This window comes from Heterodontus francisci, chromosome 22 (assembly GCF_036365525.1).
Source record: "Heterodontus francisci isolate sHetFra1 chromosome 22, sHetFra1.hap1, whole genome shotgun sequence".
Taxonomy (NCBI): Eukaryota; Metazoa; Chordata; class Chondrichthyes; order Heterodontiformes; family Heterodontidae; genus Heterodontus; species Heterodontus francisci.
In genome coordinates, this window is record NC_090392.1 from 78,059,797 (window position 1) to 78,080,956 (window position 21,160).

At 40.8% G+C, this 21,160-nt stretch overlaps 1 protein-coding gene across 2 annotated transcripts in view; it reads left to right on the forward strand.

The window, feature by feature from the left end:
* The first annotated feature begins 571 nt into the window (after positions 1–571).
* The window catches only part of sorl1 (sortilin-related receptor, L(DLR class) A repeats containing), a 185,587-nt gene continuing 164,998 nt past the window's right edge, over positions 572–21,160 (forward strand). For both annotated transcript variants that reach the window (XM_068054134.1, XM_068054135.1), the window contains exon 1: positions 572–882. In XM_068054134.1, the coding sequence (XP_067910235.1) occupies positions 625–882 (258 nt within the window). In that variant the 5' untranslated portion in view covers positions 572–624. The remainder of the gene's footprint in view (positions 883–21,160) is intronic.

The window sequence follows — 21,160 nt, forward strand, 5'->3', positions numbered from 1 at the left end:
TGCTGTATTGCCCTACCTGATGCCAGATAGAGCAGTAAACTGACTGATGAGATAAATTGGTGGAAGAGTGGCAGAAAGGATAAAGCTGGAGACGAACATGACATCCATCGTCAGAGTTCGCTGCTCCCTCAGAGGAACCGGGCACAGCACCCGCGGCCGAATGATTGACACCTCCATCCACTGTCCGCACATGAGCGCTGAGAGCTGATTGATTGATGGACAGCTGACTCCCCGCCCCCTCCCCCGCTGATTGGCTGCCTGACAGGCGATCTCCCGCCCTCGTCCTGCTGCCTCCCTGCTGGACTGGCTGATTTACGGCCCCCGCCCCGCCCCGCCCCGCCTCGCGCCACCTCCGTCCGTTGGCACCGGCGCACGGCGAGCTGGTTGACTGACAGCTGACCCATTGATTGACAGCTGACTCCCTCCGCCTCGCGCCACCTCCGACCGTTGCTCCCAGGCTGCGAAGGGCGGGATAACTGTTTGATTGACAGTTGTCTCCCCGCCCCCACCCCCCTCCCTTCGAGCGTCAGGCACTTAAAGGGGCGGGCAGCGAGCGAGCGAGAGAAATAAAATCTGTCGTCAGAAAAAAAAAAAAATCCATCACTGAACACAACCGGGGCTAAAATGGCGGGCGGCGGAGCGAGCGTCCGGTGGGGTTTTGCCCTCCTGCAGCTTCTCCTGGCCTCTGGCATGGCTCGGCGGCCGTACTTCAGTTCACAGACGTTGCACTTTGGCGGGGGATCGGCTACCGACCCGCAGGACCGAGGGATTTCCACCCTGGCGGCCGGCTTCAGCGAGCGACGTGCGGGGACGGTGCTCCAAAACCATCGCCGGTGGCGCAGGAGCATAGACACGAAGGAGCAGCTGCAGGTCTTTGGACAGGTACAGGAGCTGAACAACAACAACGACAAAATAAAGGCTTCCTTGACATAAACTACTTAAATAATTTCACTTTTTTTTTTGAAAAAAAAAAGCAGATTCCTGTCAATATATATTGCAAATGTTTAATTTAATGGTTGCATGCGGAAGTTACCGATAGTCAGCCTATAAATTTAATTGTTTTACCTGTTTTTAAGACTAATAATTGCTGTTTTTAAAAAAAACTATTGCCCCATTTTCTTGTTGATAATCCTCTTCAATCTAAATTCTGTTTACTAAATGACTACCCCCGTTGTTATCACACCCATTATATCAAGAGAATGACCTATATACTTGTACAAACATTGGAGATAAAGTCAATGTGACAGACAGCAAGTAGAATGTTTTATTGGAATAGACGATGCCCGTGCACTGTCTTTTTCAAGTGACGTTGATGTATTTATTGCAAATACTTGGATTTCTTTTTAATAAGAGCTGAGGGGCTGTCGTTAGAGTAGATAACGTTTTATTTTGATGCAAAAGTGAATGATGTGTCCCTCTTATTTTAAAAAAAAGTAGAGATTTGTGGAGCACAGACCAGATGGGCTGAATGGCCTGTTTCTGTGCAGTAGATTTTATGTAACTCCAATGGTTGGGTGTACTTTTTAAATGGAACAACTAAAAAGTGAAACCAAACTTGGGACTCAAGATCCTATTTCCATGTGTTGTTTTGGTTGATTGTACAAGCAAATACTTTGTGAGTTCTGAAGAAAACAAACAGTAAAGTTTATTTCAAGTTGTTGCAGAAAGGCCTTTAAATGTTTGGGTTTAAGACATTTCCTGATGTAGTTGATAAATTTCTAGTACGCAACATATTTCAACGTTTCCTCTTTAAGATGGGCTGCAACACAGTATATTTTCTGGAATATACCTGTGGTTTCAGCTTGGAACCTCATTGTGAAAGTTTAGATAAGACCACGTAGAATAATATGTCAAACAGTTGATATCATTTGTCTAGTTATTGCCAAAGTTTTTGTATTAAATTCCCATTTCTTACTAATTATGCTTAAAATGTGAAAATTAAAACAGATTTTAACATTCAAACCAAACACTCTAAAAGCCCTGGGGAAAAAAAATTGAAGTTGAAGGACTTTTTTTTTTTAAAAATTGTTAAAATAAGCAGATTTACCTGTTAGGAATGCTCCCCAGAAAATAATTTATAAACTTGAAATGAGTATTTGTTTGCTCGCAGGAAATAATTGGTTAAACTTGCATTCATTAGTTTTAGTTTAGTTTAGAGATACAGCACTGAAACAGGCCCTTCGGCCCACCGAGTCTGTGCCGACCATCAACCACCCATTTATACTAATCCTACACTAATCCTGTATTCCTATCACAGCCCCACCTGTCCCTATATATTTCCCTACCACCTACCTATACTAGGGTCAATTTATAATGGCCAATTAACCTATCAACCTGCAAGTCTTTGGCATACGGGACTTTGAGAATCAAGTGACTTCTGTATAGCACAGTATTAGACTTCCTGTCAACATTTGTTTTGGGTACAATATTGTGAAATAAGAGGTATCTCAAGCTGTTTTAATATTGTTTAATAGCAGTCCCCCCACTCTCCTTTCCTCTGTCCCTGTTCCTCTGACCTCTGTGCTGATGGAGATTTTTCTTTTACTGATGTCCCTTTTGGGCTGTGAGAGTTCTGTCATCTGATTGAAAATGAAATAGTCTCATTTGAAGGAGGGCTAGTGTTTAGCTTTTCCCCATCAGCTCATGCCATTTTAGAACCAGAAATAAATGTAGTAGAAAGGTAAATGGTTGATTAATCACCGTACATGGGATAGCTGTTTGTGTGTAACAAAATTTAACTTTAGTAAATGATTGCATTTATGTTGGTGAGCTGTATGGAGTATAACATGGACATGAGGAAAAGACACACAAACTTATTTGTACTCTATTTAAATTAAACGATAGGGGTTAAGGATTATTTATTTACTTCATTTTATATTGAAATAAACAGCTCCCTTTTCACAAAAATTCTTTCTTGCAGTTTAAAACTGTACTAAGGATTTTACTGAGATAATTCAACAGCAATTTACTAAGTCATCTTCAACCTCTGTAACCTCTCCCTCTCTGATTTGTAACCTCTACTACCTCAAATCCTTGGTCACACCCTCCACAATACTAAATCTGAACTACTGTATATTATTTTCTTACTGGCTGAGACTAGCATTGGCCTCTGGTGGTGGTAGAGCTTTCAAATCTACTCTGCAGTTCTCTTCCCTAAACTTTATCTTGCTGCATTTCTTCCCTTCTTTCAAAAGCTGCCTGAAACTTACCTGCTTGCTCATCACCTCTAATCCCACTAAACCCGACCCCCAAAAACTGTGAAATGCTTTGGGACATTTTGTTAGGTTAAAGATGCTACGTAATTACCAGTTAATATTAAGTGAGGATTACTGTGATGCTATACAAATGCAGGTGGGGATTGCCTTGAGCTTTGACCGAATTCTGAAATGGTGATCCTGGTAAAGTTAAGTAGCAATCAGGACTTGAAAATAAATGCTGAGTCTTCAAGCAGCTAAGTTTTAGTGAATATATATCCTTTTTTAGTTTTGTTCTTTGCCTGTGAGCATCCAGATTGTAAAAATCCTTCAGTACTGCTGTCAAAATATGTGGAGAAATTCTGGTTTTGGAAATACAGTAGTTGTCACAGTAAAAGTGCATTTTCTTGTTTGATTTTCGTTTCAAGCTTTAACTTTAATTCCATCTGTAAAGCAATTACATTTTTTAAAGAAGTCTATTCAAAAGCAGATGAAGATTGCCTGGTAATTGTAATAGTGGAGTTATCCTCTTTTTTTATCCATAAGAATTTCAGTCGGAGTCTGTTTATGAACTTCAGGTCATGTTTTGATAGAGTATTAAATGGTAAGTACAGAATAACTCAAACTTGTATTTTTATGGCAAAATACTGCGGATGCTGGAAATCTGAAATAATAAGGTGCTGGAAATACACAGCAGGTTTGGCAGCATCTGTGGAGAGAGAAGCAGAGTTCATGTTTCAGGTCTGTGACCTTTTCATCAGAAGTTCTGATGAAAGGTTACAGACCTGAAACGTTAACTCTGCTTCTCTCTCCACAGATGCTGCCAAACCTGCTGTGTATTTCCAACACTGTTTTTATTTGTGTTTATATGGTCCTTTTTTTTAAAATGTAGAACACTTCAGAGGAAGGAGGAGTTGCTGGCATTCTGGGAGAATTAGGAGAGCTGGCCACATGCTTGGTTGGGGATGAGTTTTTGTGAGTGCTTTTTAAAGGGAGACATAAACCGAGCAGTCAAGGGAGAGAGTTCCAGAGAGTGGGGCCTGGATAGTTGAAGACACTGCTACCAGTGGTGAAGTGTGAGGGGGAGGAGAAGGGAACAATACCAAAAGGGCTGGAGAATGAAGACTGGAATGCACAGAAGGAGATGTAAGGCTGGTGGAGGTTGTTGGGGTACGGTAAGGCTGTAGAGGAATTTGTTGAAAGGAGTATTTTAAATTCAGTTCAGTCGGAGGTGATTGTACCAGTACAAGTTAGTGAGGATGGGTTGATGAGCAAGTACAATATGGTGTGGGTTATAGGATGAATTAAAGTTCATGGATGGGGGTTGATCCATAGACTAGAAACAATATACTCTGACAATGACCGAGTCATTCATAATTGAAGCCGAGAGAGGGAAAAGATTGCCTATCCTTCATATTTTATTGGTTGCCCTTTATAGATATTCAGCCTAACTTTTACTGGGATGTGAGGCATGTTCTGTTCCCACTACAGAATACATCATTATTGGGACAGGAATTAAAATCTGTTATGGTCAATTTTATGAAATGCACCTCTAGTTGCTCCACAATTGAAGGTTTTTGATGCGTCGATATTGATACGACTAGGTGAGAAAGGTGTCTAGGGGGCCCTCTCAGCCTTCACCTGGTCTTACCATAACTGGGTTTAATTTTAAACACACTGTCATTCATTCCCCCTTGGTGAATCCTTGTTCAATGCTTTCTAATTATAAGGCAAAGAAACCAGCACAAACAGGTTTTCGTAGGTTTAAAGAAGAAAGGTTGAACTTTATTAAACTCTAACTCTAATTCGGTTTATGCCTATGGATACACAACGTGCCCACGCTAGCATACACGATACGCACCGGCAGATAGAGACAGAAAAGAAAAGAAATAAAGTGGAAATGTTTGAGGCAATATCTGAAGAGTTTTTGTTGCGGTTCTTCGAGCTCACTGTAGAGTCCTTGATTGTAGGTAGATCTTGCTTTGTGTTGGGGCCCAGTATTCTTCTTAAACCTTGTTCGCTGTAGGAGACATTTCTCCCTTGGGGTTCATGTGGATTCAGAGGTTTGTGGGAAAGAGATGGGAGCAGACAGGAGAGATCTTCAGTCCAGGAGCAAACAGTCTATCAATTCAAACTCTCTGTGGCTAGTTCAAAAACCCTGGACCAGCCAGTTAGTCATGTGACCAGCTGGTTCAACCAGTCCTGGCCCCTGTGGATTGTATCACCCCAGCAGGCCCTGGAATGTGCTTCCCCGCCCCTCATTGTCTGGTGATTAGCATCCATTATGGGTTGAACGTGTCAAGGAATGGTCCTTTGTCCACACAAGCAACGTCTGTAAGTATGCAGATGTTCTTTCCACCCACGGTTGATCTGTTCAACAAGTCATTTCTGCGCTGCAACAACTGTTCAAATTCAATGTTTAGTTTAGAGATACAGCACTGAAACAGGCCCTTCGGCCCACCGAGTCTGTGCTGACCATCAACCACCCACTTATACTAATCCTACACTATTCCCATATTCCTACCACATACCCACCTGTCCCTATATATTTCCCTACACCTACCTATACTAGGGGCAATTGCTAATGGCCAATTTACCTATCAACCTGCAAGTCTTTGGCATGTGGGAGGAAACCGGAGCACCCGGAGGAAACCCACGCAGACACAGGGAGAACTTGCAAACTCCACACAGGCAGTACCCAGAATTGAACCCGGGTCGCTGGAGCTGTGAGGCTGCGGTGCTAACCACTGCGCCACTGTGCCGTTCATATGACCAAACCCATGTGCATCATTCTTGGCAGGTGGGGGCCTGCATGACTATATGTAATTCATTTTATTTTGCCCTCCCAGCTATGTTTCTCTAAAAGGAGAGAAAGAGGAGAAAATTAGTAACTTTAAAAAATGCTTTTTTATATCTTGTTTGCACTCTTGATAGAGTTGAACTATGAATGGAACTTTTGTCATGGGTTTAAAGGAATAACTGGGGAACTATTAATCCATGCATTTAAAAAAAAAAAATTACTAGTCTGTGAGTAAAGTCAGTGTAGTTGGCTGATTTTTAAATTTGGAATTTCAATAAATTTGTCAGGAATAAATATCTGGCACCACCAGATGTATCACTAAAATTGCATAGACTAGAAGGTCCCAGATTTCAGTCCTGGTTTATGCTGCATCAGTTGATTTGAATTGGGATAGTATTTGGGGCACTGCAATTTTTTTTCAGTGCCTCTGGACTAGGAAGGGCTATAAATAAGCCAGGTTCCCACTCAATCTTATCCATTGACCCCTGCTGAAAAATGTATATGCTTGGCTAATGGGTGAAAACAGCATCAAGCTCAGCTGTGATGACCTAAGTAGGCTGACACTTGCTGTCTAGGCTTACAGGCAAGAAGAGTACCGCAGGCCTTCTGGAACCTGTGGAGCAAGATCTCAGTTAAGAATTCTGATGAAGAGTCGCAGACCTGAAACGTTAACGCTGTTTCTCTCTCCACCGATGCTACCAGACCTGCTGAGTATTTCTGGCTCTTTCTGTTCTCATCTCTGTTCAGAGTCAGGAGATGAGGGGAGAAAATTGGTTGGTGGGGAACTAAATCCAAACTGCAAATTGGAGAAAACACTTTTATTGTAATTTTTTAAAAATGGATTTTAATTTTTATATAAACCTCAGTATATTGCATTTGTAGAAAGATATGGCTTTGGTGATGCAGTATTTCAGATTTAAGTCACAATAAACAAAGAATGTAGGAATAAGGATAGGGTTTTCAGTATGTTTAGTTATATGTAGTTCTATATTCTGAACCTTGCCAAGCTACTTCCACCTTTCTCTGGTTTTGGTACCAAGTCCTTTTGTTCTATGATTCTTGTATCTATCTGGTGTTTTAAGAGCAAGACTAAGCCAAGTGATTAACATTATTAATTCAGCAATCTTGCCTGAACGTTGAGGTCAAACAGAAGCTGCTTTGAAATTATTTTGCGTTGGCTATAATATAACCACTCCTTCAAATTTGTAGCAAACAGGTGTATTCCTGCCTTTTAAAGGAATGCTGTAAGGAAGGTTTGCAAAATAACTTGCATTTTGCCCATCGGTCTTGCAGATGAAAAAAAATCTCCATGCTTTTTAAGGGCATAAGGGTTTAAAAACAAAAATATAGTGAGCAGAAGAGATGGAAAACCTGGGGTGGCTAAAAATATGTTTGAAGAACAAGATTTTTCAGGGGGCTTTTGAAAGTGGAAGAGGTGGTGACATGATGGAGCCGTAATGACCATTGACAGAGTGAAGAATCAGGAATAATTTGATTTGAGAGGTAGAGGAGTTGTGTGGGGATTTGTTGGTGGATGTGATTGCTGTGATAGTGTAGTCTGAGGCCATTCAAAAGTACGAACAGGAAATTTTGCTTGGATCTTAATCGCAGAACTAGAGGATCCAGATAAAGATTGAGAGTTTTCAAGTAAAACCAGAGACCAGAAGAAATTGTTCCATTCAGTTGTGGATGTTTGGAATAGACTCTCACCAATAACAGCACTTTTGTTTTAATATATCCTATAAAAGCACAATAATTCCTATGCTGTTAGGACCCAGAAAAGCCATCTGTAATAAATAAATGGCCAGGCTCCAATAATTAAGAATGCCAGTTCCCCACAGTGTATTCACTTTTTTAAAGATTAGGGAATATTTTTATTGAATTTTCCTTTGGGGAAATTAAAGCAGGCTGCTTTACATTGATGCTGATGTTCTAGTGTAACTCTGAAATTGGGAGCCAGTCTGATTCTGGAAAGAGAAATCTTGCACTTTGGTTTGGTGCCACATGGTTTAATACTAAACTAGTAGAGCTCGTCAGCAGACGTGCTCTCTTCAGACTACTAGCAAAGATCGGATGTCCGCCAAAGCTAAGTATCATCATCTCATTCCATGACGATATGAAAGGCACAATTCAGCATAGCGGTGCCTCATCAGACCCCTTTCCTATCCAGACTGGCGTGAAACAGGGCTGTGTTCTCGCACCTACACTGTTTGGGATCATCTTCTCCCTGCTGCTCTCACATGCGTTCAAGTCTTCAGAAGAAGGAATTTTCCTCCACACAAGATCAGATGGCAGGTTGTTCAACATTGCCCGTCTTGGAGCGAAGACCAAAGTACGGAAGGTCCTCATCAGGGAACTCCTCTTGCTGACGATGCTGCATTAACATCCCACACAGATGAGTGTCTGCAGAGACTCGTCGACAGGATTGCGACTGCCTTCAACGAATTTGGCCTAACGATCAGCCTCAAGAAAATGAACATCATGGGACAGGACATCAGAAATGCTCCATCCATCAATATCGGCGACCACGCTCTGGAAGTGGTTCAAGAGTTCACCTACCTAGGCTCAACTATCACCAGAAACCTGTCTCTCGATGCAGAAATCAACAAGCGCATGGGAAAGGTATCCGCTGCTATGTCCAGACTGGTCAAGAGGGTGTGGGAAAATGGTGCACTGACATGGAACACAAAAGTCTGAGTGTTTGTTTCAAGCCTGTGTCCTCACTCAGTACCTTGCTCTACGGCAGCGAGGCCTGGACAACGTATGTCAGCCAAGAGCGACGTCACAATTCATCCCATCTTCGCTGCCTCCGGAGAATCCTTGGCATCAGGTGGCAGGACTGTATCTCCAACGCAGAAGTCCTGGAGGCGGCCAACATCCCCAGCATATACACCCTACTGAGCCAGCGGCGCTTGAGATGGCTTGGCCATGTGAGCCGCATGGAAGATGGCAGGATCCCTCAGGACACATTGTACAGCGAGCTCGTCACTGTTATCAGACCCACCAGCCGTCCTAGTCTCTGCTTTAAAGACATCTGCAAACGCGACATGAAGTCCTGTGACGTTGACCACAAGTCGTGTGAGTCAGTTGCCACTGATCGTCTGAGCTGGCGTACAGCCATAAAGGAGGGGCTGAAGAATGGCGAGTCGAAGAGACTTAGCAGTTGGCAGGCAAAAAGACAGAAGCGCAAGGGGAGAGCCAACTGTGTAACAGCCCCGACAATTTTATCTGCAGCACCTGTGGAAGAGTCTGTCACACTCAAATTGGCCTTTATAGCCACTCCAGGTGCTGCTTCACAAACCACTGACCACCTCCAGGCACTTACCCATTGTCTCTCGAGACAAGGAGGCCAAAGAAGAAGTAGAGACCTGCAAAACAAATTAGTTTACTTAACCAATTCCATCATAGCCATGCTAACACTCAACGAAGAATAATCCATGTAGCAAGTGCTCTGGTGTCTTTTGAACCTTGAATACATTTTCAACCTATCTGCAATTTAGAGTAAAGTTGTTTTAGATAAATTGGCTTGCACTTCCTTACGATGCTTTGTGCATGCTATGAGCCATAGGATTGAAGTTGCAGCCTGGCACTGTAAATAGGATAATGTCTGGTTGAAACTTGAACTGCAGCTAAGGATCTCAATTAGTAGCTGAAATCTAAAATGACTTTTTTTTTTAAAAAGACCACCCACTTTAGCAAAACTGTCAAATTTACTCTGGTATTGCTGTTAATTAAAAGACATCTGCACAGTTGGAGCTGATGGCTTTTGCACCCCAATTGATGTAGTGTAAAAGCAGCTTAAATGCATTCTAAGTGGGTTATTTTGTGGAAGGAATGAGTTTAGGGGATTGAAGGATGCTTTTCTTTAGTATAATTTTGTAATTTAACGGGAATGCTTATAACAAAAGCCTAACCTGTATTTAAAAAAAAACTGAGACCTATGCCTTGGAATAATCAAATTTGCCAGTTTTAAGTTCTTATTTTTTTTTTAAAAAAGGCATTGCCTGTGTTCTCATTTTGTTGAGTGAGTTTAAATTTTTTTTTTAGAAATATTGGAATCCCACTTCTCTTGCTATATAACTAGAGTTTGATGAACCTAATGATCAGAGCACATTCAACTTCGGTACCCAATAATTTATAATGTATTTTTTATTCATTTCATGGGAGGTAGGAGTCACTGGCAAAGCCAACATTTATTGCCTTTGAGAAGGTGATGGTGAGATGTCACCTCGAACCGCTGCAGTCCGTGCAATGCAGGTATACCCACAGTGCTGTTCAGGAGAGAGTAAATGGATTTTGACCCAGTGACCGTGAAGGAGCAGCGATATAGTTTCAAGTCAGGGTATGTGTGTGTGCTTCAGAATAGATTTTTATAATTTTAAAACAAATTCTAAAGCTCTTGTTTGATAGGTGTACATTGTAGCCTGCTGTAAAAGTAAATCCAGTAAAACTGCCAAATTGGAAGATGCTAATAGATAAGAAGCTGTCTGTGATTTTCTGTTTGAGAGGACTGAATGTATGTCTGTAGCTGTGAAGGTGCCTAACTTTGACTTTAAAACTTCAGTTGAAAGCTGGGAGGTTCACTGTTCATTCTACAGGGCTATTCAGAAATATGTAATTTCACAATGATCCCTGTTAAATTGACATTTTTACTTTTGCCTTTTCTTGAACAGTTTAAGAAAAAAAAAATCCAAATTTGTGTATTTGCTTGCAGAATTATCTTTAGTTTATGTAGGATTGTCTTCTTCCCCTCCACCCCCCCCCCCCCAAATGTTTTTAATAAAGTGATTAGCTTATTGTACAATATAGCTGTTTAAAATTAAGTGGGAAGTAACAAACATTGTTTCACGCAACTTGAGCATTAAATATGCAATACCAAATATAAAGCTAGTTCAACAGATTTTTTTGCTTTTAAAAGTCTTGCTATTGTCAGGAAGACCCCACCTGCCACAAATGAGGCATATTAATTTCATCATATGAACATTGATTTTAAACTGTTGCTGGAGTGAAGAAATGACTTGTTTAAAAAGATCAGCAGTGGCTGGAAAACATTTGCATACTAAGAGACAGTGCTTGGAGACAATAGAACGGCTCCCTGATTCAATTAACCTGAATGGATTTTGGTCACCAGACATTGAATGTGTAAGAAAGCCAGCATTCCAAAGTGTCTGCTGAGATGGAGAATTCACAAACACAGAAGTTTGTTAAAACAGCTAGTCACATGATTAATCTGCTGGCCCAGGTTTTTGTTTGAACTGCTCACAGCACAGTTTGGGTCAGATTGCAACTGAACTTGGAATAAGAGAGCCTCTCTCGTGTTGTGTGTCTGTTCTCCGGATCCACTGAAGTCACTTAAACCTCGTGAGAAAAGACTCCTACATCAAAACAAGTTTTAAAGCATGCACAGGGCCCCAACTAAACGGCAAGACTTACCGGCAATCAAAGACTCTACGTCAAACTCGAGGACTGTATTATTTCTTTACAATTGGAGAGCAGTGAACTAGGATTCACTGAGAGGGAGCTAAAAACACTTCTTTAAAAAAAAAAATTAAACCTTGTTATGGTCAAACCAGGCAAAGGCTGAGAGGGAACCCCTGGACCCCTTTCTCACCTGGTTGTAACATGATAGTACTTCCAGAAATGCACCACCTTGATAGCTGTGTTATAGAGCTTGCCATTTGACATGAGGGAGATGGAGAAGAGGGGAAACTGCACATGAAGGGAGTTGATTAAAATCCTACCCTCTGACTTGCTCGCTGACTGTGCACCAATGGTCTGGCAACAGAATTGGGCAATGTGATAATGGAGGAACTTGCCTGATATTCAATGTCTTGTGATCCATTTAGTATTAAGGACAGGATGGATGACCAGTTTGTAGATCTAAATGATTTTTCTTGTACAGCAGAGGAAGTGTTGCTGCAACTGTACAAGACATTAGTGAGAACAGCACCTGGAGTATTGCTTACAGTTCTGGTTCCCTTACTTGAGAAAGGAGGTAGTTGCACTGGAGGCAGTTCAGAGGAAGTTCACTAGATTAATTCCAGAGATGAGGGGTTTGTCTTATGAAGAGAGATTGAGCAGTTTAGGCCTTTACACTCTAGAGTTTAGAAGAATGAGAAGAGATCTAATTGAGGTATTTAAGGAGATTGACAAAGTAGACATAGAGAGGATGTTTCCTCTGGTGGGGCAATCTAGAACGAGCGGTCATAGTTTTAGGATAAGGGGTAGCAGATTTAAAACCTAGATGAGGAGAAATTACTTCTCTCAAAGCGTCCTGAGTCTGTGGAATTCACTACCCCAGAGTGCGGTGGATGCCGGGACATTGAGTAAATTTAAAGAGGAGATAGACACAGATTTTTAATTAGTAAAGAGTTGAACGGTTTTGGAGAACTGGCAGGAAAGTGGAGTTGAACCATGATCGTATTGAATGGCTGAGCAGTTTTGAGGGGCTGAATTGCCTACTCCTGCTCTTATGTTCTTGCCCCTTTCCTGGATTGGTTGTAACAGGGTTTATCTTTTAAAAGTGATTTTAGCTTACCCCCTCAGTGAGCCCTTGGCTCACTGCAGTCTGGTTCATTTGCAATTACAAATCAGACAGGTTTTCTTAGGTTTAAACATGAAATATTTAAGTTTATCAGCCTTATCACTCTAACTTGGTTAAAATTACTAAAATATGCTAGTGTGGTTGCATCGCATAAGAGAGAAACGCACACCAATGGATACAGAGGGAAGAAAGAACTGGTGGGGGGGGTGGTGGGGTTGGTCGTGGTTAAAGTAGAATTCGTAATGGAGGGATTTCTGTTACTGGGTGAAAATGTCCTTGGTGAAAGTTGAAGTCTTGGAGTTCTCGCTGGGGCCCAGTGCACAATTTCCAACATGTTTCTCTGGTACCAGAAGGCTGAAGAGGTGCTCTGCCTTGAGGCTTAAGCTGCTGCCGAGGGTCCCTGGGACTTTGCTGGAGAGAAAGCTTCCTTCTCGTTGGTCTTCAAATTGCAGTCTGTTATCTTTCTGTCTGGCACAATTCCAACAGTTCCCAGTTTGGCCAGCAGGTAATTCATATGACTATCTCTTTAGAAATAGCAACTTCTTTGAGGATTGCTGAACTTGAGTCTCTCAGACACTCAGGTGGGGTGTGGTGGGTGGATGGGTGCTGAAGTTTTTGTCTGTTGCTAAGTCAATGGCTCTCAATGTCTTTTGATCATCACTGTTGACAAAACCCACCTTGATAACTGAATCAAGGAGCATTCCATTGTGTCTCTATTCAACAGTCTCTCAGAATACAAATGTGCAACCATGTTTTTAGCTGTTTAACTCTGGTCCTTTTTTAAATGAGTTATGTTCAATGACCAGTTTAAAAAAAAAAAGTTCAGGTAGTGTTCCATATGATGAAATTAATGTTTCCATTTGGTAGGTGTGATCTCTATCACAGCTAAATTTAGAAACGTGGTTGACACTTGGGTAAGGCTAATTGGGCAGCCCTACTAGGCAGGGATAATGGCAACACTGAAGGGAATTTGAATGCTTTGAAAATCTTTGCTGTGCAGAAAGGATGTATGTCCAAGGTTAAAGGAAGGACACCGTAAAAGAGAACCCAACATGGCTAACTGGTTACGTCCAAAGGCAAACTAGACTAAAACAGGACACAAGAAAATACTCGTGCTAGAAATACTCAGCAAGTCTGGCAGTATCTGTGGCGAGAGAAACAGTGTTGATGATTCAGGTCAGTGATCTGTAGGTTTAAGGAAAGTCTCTCTCTCGGGAGACCAAATTCAGCTGAAGATGTCACCAGCTGTTATCGGAGCAGTGAAGAAGATAGTGAATAGGTGTGGTAGCATGGTTTTTTTTTTAGCTATGTTAGGTGTCAGCCATTAATGGCAGTTTGGGACTATTGAAGATTTCCACAGGGCAGGTTCCGTTGGAGTCCCAGGATATGGCAAAGGTTTTAAATGGCTACTGTTAGGACCAGGTGAGCAATGTGTCTAGGGGGTCTCTTGCTGTCTTCACCTGGTCTTTTTGTAACGGGGTTTTAATTTTAAACACTGTTTTGAGCTCCCCTTTTTGTGAATCCGTGTTAAGTTTCCACACGTTAGCATGCACATGCGATATAAACATTCAAGATAGGGGCAGAAAAGAGTAGAAGAGATAAATAGAACAGTTGGAGGCAGTATCTTGTAACTCTTTCTCGAGCTCGCTGTAGTCCTTGATTGTAGCTATATTGTTGCATTTTGTTGAGACCCACTAACAATCTTAAAACTTTGCTCACATGACGGGCCATTTTCTCTGAGTTTCCTGTGTCTTCAATGGATTCAGTTCCCTGAGAGATAGGCAGGTGGTCTTCTTCGTTCCAGGAGAGCACATGGCGTTCTGCCTCAAAACCCTTTTTGTCTGGGAGTTCAAATTCAAAAAGCTCCCAGGGTGCTCAGCAGGTTAGTCATGTGACTAGTTCCTTTATATGGAACAGTCTCTTCACATCCCTTGGAGGCTCAAATTTCTCTGCCCCAGCCAGCTAGCCATGTGATTAAAACTAGTCTGACCACTTCTGTGTATTGGAAAGCAACTGCAGAGTCTCCATTGTTTCAACATGGTTTGTTACCATGGCAATGTCTTTCCAGTCAGTGCTTGCAATTTTAAGTTTTAATGTTCATGTGACATAATGTGTGCTTCAGTCTTGGCAGGTGGGGGTTTGCCTGACACTAATTAGCATTAGTAGTGAAGAGTGATGCAAAGTTACCAACAACTTAACATAAGGATGACATAATTGAAAGTGTAATAGGCCTGGTTAGAATTAATTAGCTCAACTATTATGCAAAGGTGAAAAGAAAGACAGTTGTGACTTACAGGATATCCTGAAGGAGAAGAAATAATAAGTGACTAGTGACATATGGAATGCTGAATGGCAAATATTTACAGTGAATAAATGTTAAGTGTGACCGGCAAAGGCCAATAAGCAATGGGAATAGAAGGTACACTTTTTTTTTATTAATCTACAGGACACCGAGGTGGATTTGGGAGACTTGTGGCTAGCTCACGGAAGAGATCAAAGCAGCCTTCACTATGTGACAGCTGTAAATAAAGACAATGATCTTCTGGTATATAGCTGGAAATATAAGCACAAGTGTAGGGAAATAACTGAATTTGTACAAAGCACTACAGCAACAACTTCTAGCACCTTTTTAATGTAATAAAATGCCCCAAGGTGCTTTACAGGAGTATTATAAACAAAGTGTGACACTGAGCCACAAAAAGAGATATTCGATTTGATGACCAAATGTTTGGTCAAAGAGGTAGGCCTTGAGTGTCTCAAAGGAGGAAAGTGAGTGGAGAGGTGTAGGAAGGGTATCCCAGAGCTTAGGGCCTAGGCAGCTGAAGGCATGGAAACCAATGATGGAGCGATTAAAATCGGGGATGCACAAAAGGCCAGAATTTGAGGAGCGCAGTTATCTTGTAGCAGATCTGGGATTGCAGGGGATTAGAGATGGGGAGGGGCAAAGCCTTGGAGAGGTTTGGGGATTTAAAAAAATGAGCATTTTAAAATAAAGACGTCATTGCTTGACCGGGAGCAGTATAGGTCAGCGAACACAAGGACTTGCTGCAAGTTGTGACACTGGATGCAGAGTTTTGGATGACCTCAAGTTTAGAGAGTAGAATGTGAGAGGCCACACTAGCCTTTAATTGGAATATGTATAAAATTTATGACTTGGGTTTACCTTCTTGGTTATGTGGATAGTCGATTTAAAATGTTTGTAGGAAACAAGTCTTCTGTTGAGGCATTCAGGATTCTAATTTGAACCTGAATATGTTTGACATAACTACAACCTCTAAGCAAGAGGCATGTGGAAATATAGTCTTAGATTTTATCTGTTTCTCACAGAGGCTGTGGAATATATGAAACAGACTGCCAAGGATACAAAATAGATGGATGTTGTTGCCAAATCAATAAAGAACTGGTTAAATATTTGGCAGAAAATAAAATTGAGCTATAGAAAATGGATGTAGCTTATGATCTCTTTTCAAACCTTGGGAGAGGACAGACTGGCTGCAATGATCTCTGCTCATCCTGTACTTTCAAAGGAATGTATTCGCCTAAGTTTCAGGCTTGTGAACATGCATCCAAAGCACGGATTGTGAGGACTTTTTTTCTTTGCCTTTATTGAGAAAAGTTCTCTTCCCTCGCTGCTGTGGCGCGCACCCCCCCCCCCCCCCTGCCCCCTGCCTCCACCCATTATTTCTCTGGATGTTTGACTGATCAGGAATCCAGGCACAAGCAAGCAGCCTGTCTTTCTGTGCAGTGTATGTATTCATACCTATGTCATACTTAATACTATATATTTCCATTCTCTTCCTCCCGCAGAAAGAAATTCCAGTGAAGACCTATCCAGCATTATAAATGTTCAATAGGGTAGAGGAGGAAAAGGGGAGAAAAAGCAATAAAGAAAAACATTTGATAGGACTGGATGTCTATTTCACTGAACTCCCATTGATGGAATTTGGAACATAATGTCGAAAGTGGCAGTAAAGCTGTGCTATGTGCTGCCAGGTCATTTACATGTCATTAAAAAAGACTCCATAATGGAACCATGATCTTTTTAAGCAGCAAAGGAGAACTTCCTGGTCTATTCTTTATGCTGTACATAGCATTGTCTGGGGGTGGGGGTAATTTAATTACCATCAGCTTCTCAGTGAGCAGTTCGGGAATATGGGATTACTGTAGGGTTAGTATAAATGGGTGGTTCTTGGTCAGCACAGACTCGGTGGGTCGAAGGGCCTGTTTCAGTGCTGTATCTCTAAATAAATAAACTGGTAAACTGTTTTGAAATATTTAATCAAATACTGCAACTAATTCTAGATGGCTGAAAAATTGTCATTCTGACAGTAGGAGCAAACTTTGATTTTTTTTTCTGTGCAGGTTCTCTTTTTTTTTCATCTCCCCTGAAGGAAGTGACTTGTGTGGTGTTATAGCACCATTGTGGTACATGGACACCAGCAATCCTTTTGTACTTTGTCCGAGGGGCAGTTTTTCATCTTCTAGCAGATGATTTAACTGGAGGGTATCACACTTGATCCCAAACCTGCCTTTGCCCACCTCCCTTCCAGCAGAAGATCACTAACTGGGGATCACGAGTGGAAGCCTTGGTTAGATTTTTGTAAATTTATCCAATTTGGTGACTAAAGCAGTGATTTTTTTTCCTGCTCTCAAAAGGTTACCTGCACAACAGATGAAGTGGACATTTGAAACTAATTACCCCATTGGAAGAATTTACTTTGAAGAAGAGCTATTCAGTCTCTGACCGAGAGCTAACTTGTCATTTGCAGTAGGGTTAAACGATGACTTTGGAAAATCTCTCTCGTGTAGTTGTGAAACTTCTCTATTGCTCCTTCAAATTTAACTAACATATATGTTTTTAAGTATAATATCGTCCTTCCATTTTGTTTCCTCCTTCAAACTGCTGTCTAGCCAGTCACAAAATTTACATAGCTACCTAACAAGTGTACAACGACTGACTGATTCTTTTGAAGGGTGCTCTATAGGTATTTGGAATGGTGAATGCTTGGCATGCCTTGCTTATGAAATAGAAGAAATACCTGCTCACTTTGGGAAAACATTAATTTCTCCCCCTGCTTATTCAAAGTTGGGTATCCCTTCTCCTTCCACCGCGCCCAAAAACCTGGCAATTTGATCATGTTGCACTGTATTTCTCTATGGAAGTAGTCAGTCTGGTGCCACAGTACAATTTCTCTACGTCTTCTATATTTCCAGCTGTTATTGAGTTCAAATAACAAAACAACTTGTATTTATATAGCGTCTTTAATATAATAAAACTCCCCAAGGCACTTCACAGGAGTGTTATGAAACACAATCTGACACAGAGCCACTGTAATGTTCAGGCATGATTTATTTATTGGGAAATGAGAAGCAAAAGACTAGGTGTATTATATTTGATTTGCACACTGTTTCAAAACAGTTGGAGTCAACAGCTCTTTTTAGCAATTTTCAATAAATTTTGTCTGCATTTCTGTTTAAAACATTGAAGACTTCATGACATTCCTCTTAACTGCATTCTTTTTTATATTCTCATGGGATGTGGGTGTCACTGGCAAGGCCAGCATTTGTTACCCATCCCTAATTGCCTTGACAACAGAGTTGCTTGCTGGGCATGTAAGAGTCAACCACATTGCTGTGGGTCTGCAGTCACACGCAGGCCAGACCAGGTAAGGACTGCAGATTTCCATCCCTAAAGGACATTAGTGAGCCAGTTGGCTTTTTATGACAATTGATAGTGTTGTGGCACCATTACTGAGACCAGCTTTCAATTCCAGATTTTTATTGATTGGTTCAAATCCCACCATAGCAGCTGGTGGAATTTAAATTCAATGTCCCCAGGGCAGTAGCCTGGGCCTCTGGATTACCAGTTCAGTGGCATAGGCAGTGCCGAGCAAGGAATAAACGATAATCCCAAAGCTCTTGGCTTTCTGTAATCTAAAAACTGGCATAATCACCCAAGATCAGAAAGCTGCTTCTAGATGAATATCATTTTAACCAGTGCATAATTTCTACTACAAAAGTAGAGTAAGAGGTGTACTGTGGTCTCTAGGCCATCTAATCATTTGCATTTGACACCAGGCTGCAATATAAAGCATTCTTGATGTCTACAAATAAAATATGCATTGCCTTTCAAAAGTTAAATAATTGTATTTGAAGGCTGTTGAGACCAGACATCAAGTAATCCTCTGACTGAGATAAAGAATTTTTTTTTTCAGAAAGTGATGCAGCTGCTGTGTAGCTGGAAAGAATATGAATTGACGACTAGCTCAAGCTATACAAAAAATTCTGTAATGTCAAAATTCTTCCTTTTTTATGTTAGAGCTCTGATTCTGTCAACTTACCTTTCAGTGAGTTTTATTCTGAATTTTCTGAACGTTGTTTCTAATATATTTGCTGATAGTTACATTGGTAATATGACCAGCACCAACCATGCAGTTTGGGTTCTTGCTTTTTGTCTTGCTTCCTTGTGACTTTAAAGTTGGAGGAATGTAAAGGGGAGAGAAGCAATAAAAAAGTAACAATTGTGCATAAATGGACCAGCCCATGGTGTTGATGCATGTGCAATTTTTTTTTTCTTACAAATGCCAAGCTTAAAATACTTGGTTAAGCCCAACATTAAATTTAAAAAAAACACTTCACGCAACTGGATTAGTCACCCACCCCCAACTTTCACTCACCTAGAGAAATCATTGTTGTGAGCTTCCAAAATTATGACATGACTTGGTGGTTTTCTTTGGGGAAATTGTGTTGTATCTCAATTTCCCCAATGTGTTTTAGATTACTTTCACTATACAACTCTGATAAAATACTGAAAACAATAAATGCTAAGTAGAATTGAAGTAATACTTGGCTTACATTTTGAATATGTCATCCTCTTTGGATTTTTTGAAGTAAGTTTGAATTGTTCTTTAGTTCATAATAGAATTAGATCGTCAGAAGTAATTTAAACTTTTAATGAGTCTATAGTTTGATCTTCCACTAATGAAACCTGCTTAATTGGGTCAAAATGAAGGCTTCCTGGATATCATTAGGCCAAATTTCTGTTCCATTTTTTTGTGGCTCCCTATTGGGCGTCAACAGGTTGGACATGGAGAAACAGCTTCCGCTTGGGGGTTAGTCTAGAACACAAGGTTTAAGATAGCCACTAACGAATCAAATGAATTTAGGAGGAATTTCTTTATATGAAGTAGTTGAAGCATATAGCATTGACACATTTACGGGGAGGCTTGATACATGCATGAGCAAGAACAAAACAGAAGAATATGATCGCAGGATGGGAAGAATTAATTAAAGTGGGAGAAGGCTTGTGTGGAGTAGCAACACCAGCAAAGATCAGTTAGGCTGAATGTCCTGTAGATTGTATATAGGCCCAGATTTTACTCTTGGCGGTGAAGAAATGGCATTTGCTCTTCATCCTTGCTGAAAGCTGCCATAGCCTTTTTGCTGACTTGACAGTGGAGATTTCCACTAATTCTGTGTCTGCTTCACTGCGGTGCCATCTACTACAGGGAATCTGTGGAGACTGAGCAGGGAAAGCATTAGCGAGGCTCTTCAACCAATCATATTGAAGCCTCAGAGATATGCAGAGTCCAAACCAGGAAGAATAAAGCAGGCAATAGAAGTTATTAAATGTGCAGAAAGCAAAATTTAAGATTGGGAAATACAGATGGGATTAATGGGAGAGAGATAAAAGGTGACAAAAACTTTAAAGAAATTTATTCTACTTTTGATTACATTTTTTTCCCCTGAGGGAATGAGATGCCACGCCCTGGGCCAATGAGCTTGTTCAGCATTATTAAGTATTAAACTTCATACGCTGTTCCAATGAAGTTCAAGGAGCAATACCTCCTCTTTCGAGTAGGCACTTTACAACCTTCTGAATTCAACATTTGCTTTCAACAATTTCAGATCATAACCTCTTTTTTTTTTTTCCCTTCCCTTTTTTCAGGTGGCAGCTGTTCATACCACTCACATTTGCACTTCCTCTAGACCCATCTTTTTGTTTCTGGACTTAATCCAGTACCATCTCCTTTTTGTCTTGCACCATCATCCCTTTTGTTGTTTAATCTTCTGCCTTTGTAGTTGCTTATAACCTGTTGCACCTGTAATTTTTTTCTAATTCTGACAAAAGGTCATCAATCTCAAATGTTAACTTTTTTTTTCTGTCTTGCTGTTTCTTTCCCCCCCCCCCCCCCCCCTTTCGCTCACTGTCTCTACAGATGCTGCCTGACCTGAGTATTTCTAGCATTTTTAACTTTGATTTCCAGCATATGCTGTATTTTGCTTTTATAAAAGTTGACTCTTGACTTTTCTGACTTTCCCCATTTTTTTTAAAATATAGTTTTGTTAAATGCTGTTTGCAAATAGAAGGTAGAGTTCAGATTTATATGGTTGTATTGTCCTGCTTGACTGTTCTTTTGACTAGTAAGAATGACAAGCTAATGTTTACAGATAATGGCTCAGTTCATCCCAGTCAGGCCTCTGTTTGGCTGGGAGTTGCACATTTTGTTGAATGTTCTATTGTATGGAGCTTATTGCAGCTTGATATGTGAATTTTTACATCGATTTATAGTTTTTGGATATTTTCTATACACATTTTTAAACTTGCTAATGCATTAGAAT